Source organism: Electrophorus electricus, chromosome 20 (assembly GCF_013358815.1).
Source record: "Electrophorus electricus isolate fEleEle1 chromosome 20, fEleEle1.pri, whole genome shotgun sequence".
Classification (NCBI taxonomy): domain Eukaryota; kingdom Metazoa; phylum Chordata; class Actinopteri; order Gymnotiformes; family Gymnotidae; genus Electrophorus; species Electrophorus electricus.
In genome coordinates this window covers 13,403,659-13,415,837 of record NC_049554.1, presented here as the reverse complement: position 1 = coordinate 13,415,837, position 12,179 = coordinate 13,403,659, and the positions used below count along the sequence as shown (strand labels likewise).

At 46.9% G+C, this 12,179-nt stretch overlaps 1 protein-coding gene across 1 annotated transcript in view; it reads right to left on the bottom strand.

Moving 5' to 3' along the window:
• The window catches only part of lrrc38b (leucine rich repeat containing 38b), an 18,019-nt gene extending 7,260 nt beyond the window's left edge, over window positions 1-10,759 (bottom strand). The window contains exon 1 of the mRNA XM_027025285.2: window positions 9,842-10,759. Coding sequence (XP_026881086.1) covers window positions 9,842-10,469 — 628 coding nt within the window. The 5' untranslated portion in view covers window positions 10,470-10,759. The remainder of the gene's footprint in view (window positions 1-9,841) is intronic.
• Between the last annotated feature and the right edge of the window lie 1,420 nt (window positions 10,760-12,179).

The following is a 12,179-nucleotide window of genomic DNA, read 5'->3' as shown; positions in this document are numbered from 1 at the left end:
ATTCTGTCTAAATGTTGTGGTGTAAAGCATCATGTCACGGATATAATCCAATAAGCAGAATTAGCCAGCTGACACTAAAGTATCTGACCGATTCTCATAAGGTCATCTGATAGTGAGACGGCGACCGAACTGAGATGCTGAGTGCTGAGTTAGTCATCATCTTAAGTGCATAACACTGGCAATTGTTTGAGAACTTTTTAGGTTTTATTTAATTTCCCTTCAGGTTTTTTGTGTGTGCATGAGGATGTGAGAAGTGTCTGAAAGGTATAACAGAGTGTACTAAATTTGGATTGACAGTTCTGGTGTTGTTGTTTCTATAGAGATTACAAAGTTGTCTAAAATTTCAAAGTTGATGTAGCAGTGAAGGACCAACTGAGAAACTATATATATATATATATATATGGAAAAATATTGGGACACACCTGTTTTATGTTATATCTGGCGCTAACCTCAAAAACTGTTTTGGGAGCTCCATGGCATCATGGGTTTCCATGGCAACGCGGCTGCATGCGAGCCTTACATCACCAAGCACGGTGCCAAGCGTCAGATGAAGTGGTGGATGGGTTCTGTTCAGTAACGAATCCCGTTTCTCTGTCTGTCTGCTGCGTGAGTCTGGAGTTACAAGGAGAACGTTACCTTCCGGACCGCACTGTGCCAACTATAAAGCTTGGAGGAGGGATAATGATGTGGGGTTGTTTCTCAGGGGTAGGCCTGGGCCCCCAAGCTCCAGTGAAGGGAAATCTTAACGCTTCAGCATACCAAGGCATTTTGGACAATTGTATGCTTCCAACTTTGTGGGAACAGTTTGGCAAAGGCCCTTTCCTGCTCCAGAAGGTTGTCACGTTGGGGAGGCAGAGCAGGATGTGGGGATGAGTTGAGGAAAATAGAGACATACGTTTATTAGCACACACAACACAGAAGACGTAGCTCACAGGCTATCGGGGTTAAACATCGACAACATCCATGACAAGAGACGCATATACGTGCACGATAATGACACAGAACAAGGATCAGGTGAAAAACACGAGAGGGTGTGACCATGCAAACACACACACACACACACACACACACACACACACACAGGGGGACAAAGTGATCAGTACACTAAGGGTGACAGGGACAGATACATGCACAAAATTACACAACGGAAACTGAAAATGTCTGGGGAAGCCCACAGAAACCCCAGCCTGTCCCCGAGTCATTGGCTGGGTTGAAGTCTGACTGGCCTGTGGGGGACCGCCCCTCACCAGTTCGCGTGTTGGCAGCCCTCTCTTGCTTTCATGGCTTAGGCGTGAACTGGCCAGGAAAAACAGCACTAGCTGTTTTGCCTGTCTCTGGGGCAGGCATTGGTGATGCTTCCCTCTTGCGTAGGCGCACGAGCTCTGGGGCTGCGTTCCTTAGGTGAGAGTATCACGATAAGACGATGACGCTGCCTCTCTGTGGTTCACACGGGGCAGCTTGCTGGCTCCAGAGCGAGACACCCTGGGCGGAGCCTTGGATGCCGAAGGCTCGTCGCTCTTGGAGTCTGCTGACGTGGTGTCCATAACAGAGGGAGGATCCTTATGGAGGACTTCCTCCACCTCCATCAGTGGATCCCCCACACGGTCGAATTCCAAGTCCGACTGGAAACTAACGTCACTAAACTCCCTACTCCCTCCGTCTAGTGCATAGCCTTCTGGACGTCCATATAGGGATCGTAGGACCCTGCTGAGTCCAACTCCGGGTGCTGGTCATTACTTTACCAGTACCGGTAATCCAACTCAGGTCTGAAGGACTCCGCAGAGTCCAATCCTGGACCACACTCAGAGCCCCCCAGAAATTCTCCTACGGCACTCTCCCCTGTTGTGGGAGTCTGGAGTGTGCCCAAGAGTATGGAGGGTTTCCCTGCGAGTGCGTTTACATCCTTTCTTCCCCTTCATCTTTTTGCCTTTTGTCCCAGCATCCTTCGGCGGTCGATGTTTCTGTCACGTTGGGGAGGCAGAGCAGGATGCAGGGACGAGTTGAGTAAAACATACATTTATTAGCACATACAACACAGAAGATGTAGCTCGCAGGCTATCGGGGTTAAACATCAACCACATCCACGGCAAGACAAGAGACGTATATACGTGCGCGATAATGACACAGAACAAGGATCAGGTGAGAAACACAAGAGGGTGTGACCATGCAAACACAAACACACACACACAAACACACACACGAAGACTTCGAGGGGGAGGGGCCATACCGTGACAAAGGTATGGAAGAACTGGACTGGCCTACACAGAGCCCTGACCTCAACCCCATCCAACGCTTTTGAGATTAACTAGATTGCGAGCCGGGCCCTCTCGTCCAACATCACTGTCTGACCTTACAAATGATCTTCTGGATGAATGGACAAAAATTCCCACAGACACTCTCCAAAATCTTGTGGAAAACCTTTCCAGAGGAGGGGAAGCTGATATAACTGTAAAGGGGAAAATCAACTCATATATATATATATAAAGTGTATCCAATCATAGATTATGATGGGCCAATTTTGCAAATGTGGCCCATTATGTATTTTCATGGTAAGAATGAAGTCTGGTATACTCCTCCATTCACGAGTCTTCACAGACATCGTACCATACTACCTCTGCTACATTACTGCCCATAGCAGCACCTTTATCCTAAAACAGATTTCACACACACACACACACACACACACACACACACACACACTACCGTGCGACCGTATGACAACTGTGGAATGAAAAAAAAACATTGTTACTGCCGGCGTACGGAAGTTTGTATTATTAAGCACTGCTCTCGAGGTTACCAAGCTGGTGTATTATCAGCACACGGCACAGGTAGTACATGAAGGCAAGGTGGAAAGAAAAAACGCTCAAAAACAGGCTTTTCCTGCCCAGGAAGTGGGGACCCAAGAAAAACAAGGAGAGACAACAGAAAGCCAGAGGAGTGCCAAAGGGGACTCCACTGTTGGAGAACAGTGAGTGGTACAGGGGAAGGCACACCTCGAAGCTGCAGAGAAGCCTGAGCTGCACAAGAGAAAACAGAGACCCAAGAGACTTGCCTTGCCTTGCCTTGCCCTGCCCTGCCTTGCCCTGCCCTGCCTCGCCTCGCCTCGCCTCGCCTTGCCAAAACACTGAACAAAGGCTCAATGCCAGGGGCCCCTTTGAGCTCTTCTTAAGTAGGCAGGAGGACAGGTGTGGCTAATTGCCTCAGATTACCCCAGAGCCACCCTGTGCCTCGCTCTGGTGGCCAAAGATGGTTTAGCAGATAGCCCAGGCCTTGGCTGTGCCTTTACAGGTTCAATATACACGACTGCTAATGTTTCCAGTTATTTCTGCAATTATGTTTTTCTTCTGCAGCTCCTGAGAGGAAATAAACAGCCACACATGCGAAAACAAACAAAAACCCCTCACTATTGGCGTCAGTGCTAAATCTTGATCTCAAGTGACTGGGTATCTCGGGTGTGAAAGATTAAAACCCGTGTCCACCTTAAAACATGTGTCCAGGCTTGTGCATCCAAGATATCGGTTTTGTCAAGACGACCAAGTTACATGAAGACACTGGAGAAGGCAGGCGGCACACTTCCCCGTTTCTGGTTTCCTGAATGCTTGCAGCCGCGCTGTCAGCCATGCAGAGGGCCGTGCCGTGGACGGTGTGTTAACGCAGGTGAGAGGTTTGGGAGACTGAGCTTATAGCATTCTCCCCGCCATCTGTAAGCACTGAGTCACGCAAAGGTCGCTCGCACTGTCTGCATAACTCGCAGTGAAGGACAGGGCACACACACACACACACACACACACACACACACACACACACCTCCTCCTCATATACCCCCATGACCTCTTTCCAAATCCTTACAAACGTTCCAAAGCTATCCAAATCTGTGTCAGATTCATTACAATACCTATGATTTACACACCCATAAAGAGCGGCAGGTTTGGTAACTCTCATTCTCTGGGTTTCTTTGAAAACAATGAAGATGTTCTTTGCCGCGTACCTGCGAGAAACTAATCAGGTGATGTGAGATGACGGTGTCCCATGAACAGTCACCCGTCACGCCAGGGCAGTAAGATCTGAACAGGCGGCCAGGTTACGACAAGCGTCGCCGCTTAGATTACAGGTGGGAAAGGGGGTATGGGTTGCCAGACAGGTGGAACCCGCTCCCTCACACTGTGAACGATGTACCCAGCCAGCCTCCACGGCCTCATACAGGAATCCGACAAATCCTCACTCTCGCCATCCGGATGACATCGCCCGCCATCCGGATGACGTCACCTGACTCCTACGCAATAACGCAGCTTCGTGCGAGGTCCATATACCGTGCGGTTGATCACATAATCTCTTGATGGCATCTACTGAACTGAGGACGAAGCTTCTCACACACAGAGATGGAGATACACTACTGCAAATTCAGAGCATCCCGTTCCCGTGGTGGGAATTGAAATCCTCCTTATTACATTAAACATCAGTGTGCATCAGCCATGAAACACTAGAGATCCTTCACTTCATATCAAGCCATCATTCCACGACGAAGTGTTAACTTCAAACTGCACCTCCTTATTTTATCTGCAGTGAGAAATCTCACCGTTGGCAAATTAAGCCTGGAAAGTGTAGAAAATTATAATTTGATACATTTGCCGCAGTTTCCAGATGTGGCATCCCAGTAAAACTTGCCGGCAAAAAATATATATAATCAGTTCACAAGTCCTTAACGGCTTAAACTAAGAAGGAGAGAGAGAGAGAGAGAGAGAGAGAGAGAGAGAGATCGAGCGAGGGATATAATGGCAGAGGGAGAACAGAAAAAGAGAGAGCACGAATCAAAAAGCAGTGAAGCGCAGGAGGGAGGTGGGAGCTCCTGTGTTTTCTTCCATGACGTCATGAGCGTTTGAGAGCTGTGCATGACTCACTCGGATCAGGAGGGGTTTCCCCTCGTGCGGGGGACTCTGTGACATCACAGTCACATGGTCCTGATCCAGCGCTGTAGCTAAAGCACATGATGCACACCACTAAGCTATGCACACCACTATGCACACCACATATTAAGCATCAAGGTAAATAAGCAATGGATTTAAAAATACTATATTTAAAAGATGGAATATTTATATTTATGGATTGACTTGCATATATAATTCCCACTGAGTAATCTATATTTATAGATTTGTAGACATATTAAATATATTGTGCTACTAGTTGACCTGTAAAAAGACAGAGGCTTCTCATGCATGTGGGCATGTGAAATTATGAAATCGTGGACTTTTATGTTGAGTCACCACATTACATTGGTAACTGAATCTGGTGAATATGTCATTGCCGCAGTTATATGGCCATGCATCGATCAGTGAATCGTAACTGCACAGACCCCTTGGAGGAATCCACAGACACAAGACTACACCGCTACACCTCTGTACCATCCTTTTGTGCAAGACAAGGTTTGTCTGCAGTCTGGCTGGGATATACATGCCTGTCCTTCGTCCCCGGCATGCAGTTGCCCAAAGTACACTTTATTACAGATCTGAGATCAGCCCAGCGATTGCTCATTGACCGCAATGGGTCAAATTAAAGTGGAACGACGTGGAGCTGCTAGATTAGCCATGACCCACGCACAGTCCAGGTCAGAGCGGGCTGAGAACAGGTTCCTCTCTGAATTATAAATGCACTTTGTTCATGGTTAACCCAGACGCAGTGCCCTGTGCCAGAGGATCGTGTTTGCACTCATTTTCCTGCTAAAAGATTCATGGTGGTGGCTGATGAGAGACTGGCTCTTTCCATGCTTTACATCACCCAACAGACGAGTGTGCCCTTTCAACAACACCATGCCAGATCACTTCATCGAGAAGATTCAACAAGTTACGCTGGAATACAGTGGTTAAATCCCTGGAAGACGCTTTTAGACACTACGTTTTTTTTAAATCTCCAAGCAATGGAAATTCTACCTAATGCACTTTATGTGGAAAGAAGTGCCAGAGATTTTGACTTCAAATTGGATTTAGTTGGATACACTTTATGGCCACAGCCATATAGTTAATAAGCTTTTCAGTACCTGGTTTCTCTGCACTTATGAGCCGTGCTGTAAAGAGACCTCATTAAAGAAACCCAAAGGCACATCAGACATCAGCGTGTGTGTATGATTGAGGGAATGGGTGCAGAGAATCACACAGACCTAGTTACAGACACAGAGAAGATCCAGACCTTGCACTAATACTGCAGACCTTGCACTAATACTCCAGCCTTAGTACTAATACTCTACATCAGAGTCCATGCTACATAAAGATCCACATTTGCTGTTCACTTAACTACAAAGAAGTGAAGATTGTGTTCATCCAATAGGGGAGTCATGATTGGTGAAGTACTGTGTTTGTTTGTTTGTTTTTACTGTTAGTTATATCACAGCTTTACATGGTTAACCATTCAAAAAGACTGACAGTGGCACTGAGTGGTGCGAGTCCCTTTTTTATCAATGACATTACTTTATGTATGCATGTGTGCACGTCATGTCTCATTATGTCTCATTACCCAGAAACCAATATTCTCCAAATGAGCTCCCATATGTCATGCATGCCTCGTGGACACCACTGCTGGAGTTTAGATCTGCCCCTCCAGGGCAACACCACAGAATGTCCATGAACACACATATACACACAACATCTTTACCTCATTTTGAATGATTAGTAGTTGTGTGCGCATAGTAATCTGGCTTTTGTGCTACCTGAACATGAATGGAAGTAGACAGGCTTACTAGTCAGCACTCTGCCAAGAACCCAGAGGTTATAGAACCCAGGTGTGTTATATTCACAGAGGTTATAGAACCCAAGTGTGTTATACTCACAGAGGTTATAGAACCCAGGTGCATGCACAAGGATGAAGACCAGTCTGGGTATGGCTTCAGTGTGCTTGTCTTTCTGCCTGAGATAGAAGTTTGGGCTTTTTTTTTTATTGTGCCCACCCACCTCCCACTTGACTAGCCAACATGACTTTGTTAGAGGTAACACACAGTACGTGAGTCAGTGGGGGCGATTCTCCAGAGGGAAGTCGGCTGAGACACATACAGAAACCAACAATGCTAACAGAAAAGTTACTAGCTATTCACGACAAACATCAGTGTCTTAGAGATTTGTCTGTGTGTGTGTGTGTGTGTGTGTTAATGTGTACAAAAGATGGTTTGAATAGCCTTCAGAATTTTAAATACTTATGTAAAGCAACACATTCTTTTACAGTGGTGACTTAATGCCTGAATGTCTTTCTTTTACAGTCAGTTACCATTTAGTTACCATCAAGTTTGGCTTTTAGGCATCTAAGCATTTCAAGCTAATAGCTGGTCACAGTCTAAGACGATGGTGTAAGCTAATACCTTGTTCTCAAAGTGGTTTTCTCGACAATACATGAGCCTGTTCCTGGACTGCATGACAGTATTAGTGTCATGTACTTCCTGAGTAAACCTGGACGGCACATCTAACCTGGGAATCAAACACCCTTACTCTTCATATTCAGAGGATCTTCATTAGAAGAGCAACATGCAAAATTTAATATGAGAGGAGAAAAGCGATCCATGGAGGTCAGGCGACGTACGGAGCTGTCTTCCGCACGCTGTTGCTTATTTCGGAAGTGCCACAACAGAAGAATCATCAGTTTTTGCCAGTCAGAAGATCCATCTTTTCATTTAGAGAGCGCAGCATCCATCATGGGCCTCAAGCCAGATGACGTGTAATGGAAAATTTGCAGTCTTCCGAGACAAGTTATCCGAAGCTGGATCAGGGACTCAACAGCTGGGTTCAAGAGGGTAATAAACCTTCCCAGCGACATGAGGGCCAGTGTTATTACCACAATTTGATTTAAAACCTAATTTTCCTCAGTAGTGAAAGCTGTATATTAGTTTCACCCACTGTATTTTATTTCACATGTACTAGCGTATTTTGAGATGATTGGTAATATTTCCTCGGTCTAAAATTCAATTCAAATTAACATCAAAACCTATTTCCAATTTTGCAAAGTGCAATTTTGGAGGACTATTTTTCAATTCCTGGACCTAGTGCTCCCTTTCAGTCTGCAGTGGTCTTTTGGATAATTCTCTGCAAATCTAAATATACCACAGCCCTTGATGAACCCGCTGTTTCTCAGAGCCAGTTCAGCTGGAAAAGCCATTGGCTGGTGTGGGCTCCATAACCTGCCTTCTCTCGCATGTGCTTACAGAGGTCACACTGCTCTGTTCGCGGTTGACCGGCCGCAGACCGACTGCCCCCCAAGTCACGCAAAGCCAGCGATGCAGAAACAAGCGGAGAACACGAGGTGACTCCTGTGCACTCCTGAATGGGGTTGGGGGGAGGGGTGGTGCATGCCCTCACTCTGGACTGCTCTTTGGGGGCGGGGACTCTAGAGGTCCGCCTCCACCCCCTCGGTTCCTCCCCCAGCCCATATGCTAAACAGCTGCTGCTGTGAGTTCGGCAGTTTTTGGGGTTTTTTTCCTCCGCAAAGCCACTTCAGCTGACATTCATGATAAACGCATGAGCAGCACCCAGATGGAGACGGAATATTCTGGCCAGTTCAGGCTGTGACTGGAGCCAAAATACAGACGTACAGTCATAGCGAGCATGGAATCAAATCATCAGTCCTCTTTACTGCATATACTTATATCGGCAGGAATTATTTCCTACAGGTCTCCGTGCTATTTCGACATCACTTCCTCCTCTGCATCAGGGTGTTTAAGGAGACCACAACCAAAGACAACACAAGGTCATGTGCATATGTAAATGTGCAGGGAGGCGGGGTCATCTGCTCCCTCTGAGAGACAGACGGCAGACAGCGAGGGACAACACCAGCTGTCCGGCGCACAGTACTCATTACGCACCATGTTCATCCAGCACAAACTGACTGGAACATTGGTTTCACTCCAAAACCAATGACCACGTGCCATCTTACTGAGATCAGCAAAACAAAAACCAGCATTATTGTAATTGTGTGTTCACTTTCCCTTTGCAGTAGTGACTGGTTTAAAAAAAAAAAAAAGTGACTACTTGGCTTGTCTTGCACTTGTCGAATCACGTCTCTGTGGAATGTGGAAGAATTATTAGGATTCTTTATCTCTGTCTCCGGGAGTCCCAAATGCATCTTGGTGGGTTCATCAGAGATGGACGTTAGCCAAAGGCCTGAGGGTGGAGAGACATTTTATTGTGATGCAGAACAATAATCAGTCATGCTCCGTTTTCAACCCAACGGACTCTGGTCGCTCCGAACAAGCTCCACCCATCACCCTCTGTTGCCATGTCCACCCAGGTGGAGACACAAAGCCAGGGCATAAAATGCATTGCAGGAGGACAGTGTTCTAATAAAACCGGTCACATAAGCAGCATGCTTATAAATGTCAGATTTACAAACACACACACACACACACACACACACACACACACACACACGTGCATTGCAGGTCTGTTGGAAGTGTGGCGAACGCATTGTTTTTTTTCCTTTATGCCACGCTAAATGTGAGTGAACTATAGGATACAGGCACTGCCTTGAAGGCAGAGCAAGTCAGAGGTCTACTCCTGGAACAATGCCCTCAAATGTCTGTCATTACTCTGGAAAACCCTTCTAGTTGGGGGATGAGAGAAGAAGCAAATTTTAGAACAAAGGGAGGGGTCCCTCTTTAAAATAGGGTATTATAAAAAGCACATAACATTGTACCGCTTTGAGTTCACTTTATATATATATATATATATATATGCTATGACAACTGACTATTACATCAATGTTTGTAATATCACTTTAAAGATTTGTGATCATTTTAAGTTATAGAAAATATGGCAAGATATATGTGTGTGTGGCATATCACAGGGACACCAGCAGAATCTAAAAAACTTACCATTTGGAAGCTTGTGACTGTTTTCGATTAGCCAGTTGAAGAAGTTGGCGAAGTTACAGTTGCACACCCAGGGGTTTCCTTCCAATCTCACCAAACGCAGAGAAGGCAGCTCGCTCAGTGCTTCCACCTCCAGGCCAGAAAGAGCGTTGCGTTCCAGTTCAAGTTCTCGCAGTGAGGTCAAGCCCTGGAAGGCGTGCTCGTTGACCTGGCTCAGGTGAGGGTTGTTGTCCAAGCGCAACTTGATCAGGCTCTGGGATTCGCCAAAAGCCCCTTGGGGGATTTCTGTCAGGTTGTTGCTGCCAAGGTCCAGGAATACCAGCCTGGAAGAGGTGCTCAGCGTGCCTGGATCGATTTGGGAAAGTGAGTTGTTCCGCAGATCCAGGTACACCAAGTCACTGTAGAGCAGGAAGAAGTCCTCTGGAATGTGCGGGATCCAGTTGTCGGAGAGCAGGAGCCTGCGCACATCCAGCGGGATGTCGTCGGGAAGGCGAGTCAGCCCCCGGCCACTACAGTCCACTGTGTGGGGGTCCGGGCAAAGGCAGGTGGCTGGACAGTTCTCCCCTCGAGTCAGGAAGGCAAACGAAATCAAGGTAAGGAGAGGCTGGAGATGGCAGACACATGGCCACATGGTCAAGAAGGTGCAGAGAGAGAGAGAGAGAGAGAGAGAGAGAGAGAGAGAGAGAGAGAGAGAGAGAGAGGGAGCAGTCAAGGGAGGGAGAGGTTAAGGGTCAAAGGGCAGGTCAAAGGGGAAGGGGAAGGGGAAAGCGATAGGAGGGGAGATGGAATCAGTGCCTGCGCGAAAGCATGCTGCTGCTCACGCGATGAAATTCCTAAGACGTTCTTCCGTGGAGGCGCGAGAGCAAGACGCCGACACTGGCTCCTGAGAGATCATGTAGCAAGCAGCTGTGGAACGGAACAGAAGACTACTGCCTTTGGAGGAGTGTAAGGGAGGAGAGATAAACCATGAGCGGGAGGGAGGGAGGGAGAGAGGGGGAGCGCGCGAGAGCGGGAGAGAGAGAGAGAGAGAGAGCGAGCGCGAGAAAGGGGAGGGGATATTAACAGACAGAGGTAAACAGAGCCCAGCAAAATGCTGGCAGAGGAAAATTTAGGAGACTAAAGACGTCTTTTTCCCATTTTTTCCCTTCTTCATTTAGCCACAGTCGATTGCACATGGTCGCCCGTCTGGCTGACACAAACAGATCCAGCGTGTGGCGTCTCCGGCGTGCCGAGCGAAGCATGGTCTTCCGTCCCTCCATTTGTCTCCCGACTGAATGCAGGACTGACAGAGTGTCTGGTGGCTCGAGTTTGACCCCAAGCACTACAGAGTCCGGTGTCACGCATCCGCCACAGTTCCAACGGCGAGAGAATTCCCCTAGTCACGCGCTGAAGTGCAGTGTTTGCACTCCGCTCCCGACTCCCGCGTGCGCCGTGATCCGAGCCTCTACAGAGGTTGTACGGTTTTTGCAGCTCTGTTGCTATGGTAAAGAATTCCCAATATTCCCACAGAAGTCATCTGAGTCTGGACCAGTTCTGTGGAGAAGTCTGACAGCATGCTTGTCTTCTTGGTTTATTATGAAGAGATGTTGCAGTAGGCATTCAACACAAGATAATTTCCAAGTTAAAAAAGAGAGAGACCACACACCCGAACTAGCATGATATATCAATTCAATTCTGTTTCTGAAGATAACATTTTAAACAATAATTCGTGTGATTCCTGCCTAACTCCTCTTAGTGGAGTTTGCTATTTTTTGTTAATATTGTTAGTAGTAGTAGTAGTAGTAATAAATAGGCTACGTTCTAGTGCTGAGACTGTCCCGCAAACGAATCAAATTCTTTACCATTTATTGACCTTTAAGTAAAAAAAATAAATAAATAAAAATAAATCTGATCCAATCAAAGAGAAAAGGAGTGAGTGCATTCTGTGTGCATAGACAGGGCCACTCTGTGCATAGACACGGTCACTGGCACAGTGTCTCTGTGAAAGGAAAACATTTCAATTCATCCAGCTCTCTGCAGCCTCTTCCATAACTTAAACCCCGTAGTGGAGACAGGATGGAAATGCCACATAATGAACAGACATGTTCAGACTCTCAATCCATCCCTCTACCCCATCTCCCACAGAGATCTTCAGACAGGCAAATGGAATTAGAGAAGTAGAGCAAAGGGGTGTCATGCGTCAGAGGAAGGCAGCCGTAGTAGATTGGATTGGGAAGGAAATGTCTAATGGGTCATAATAGTGTAAAAAAAAATACCAGTACACCTGAGTGGTTCATGAGCTTGACTGGTCGGAGATGCAGAGATGAGCTGGTCCTGACCCTGGACCTGGAGCAGCTGAGGG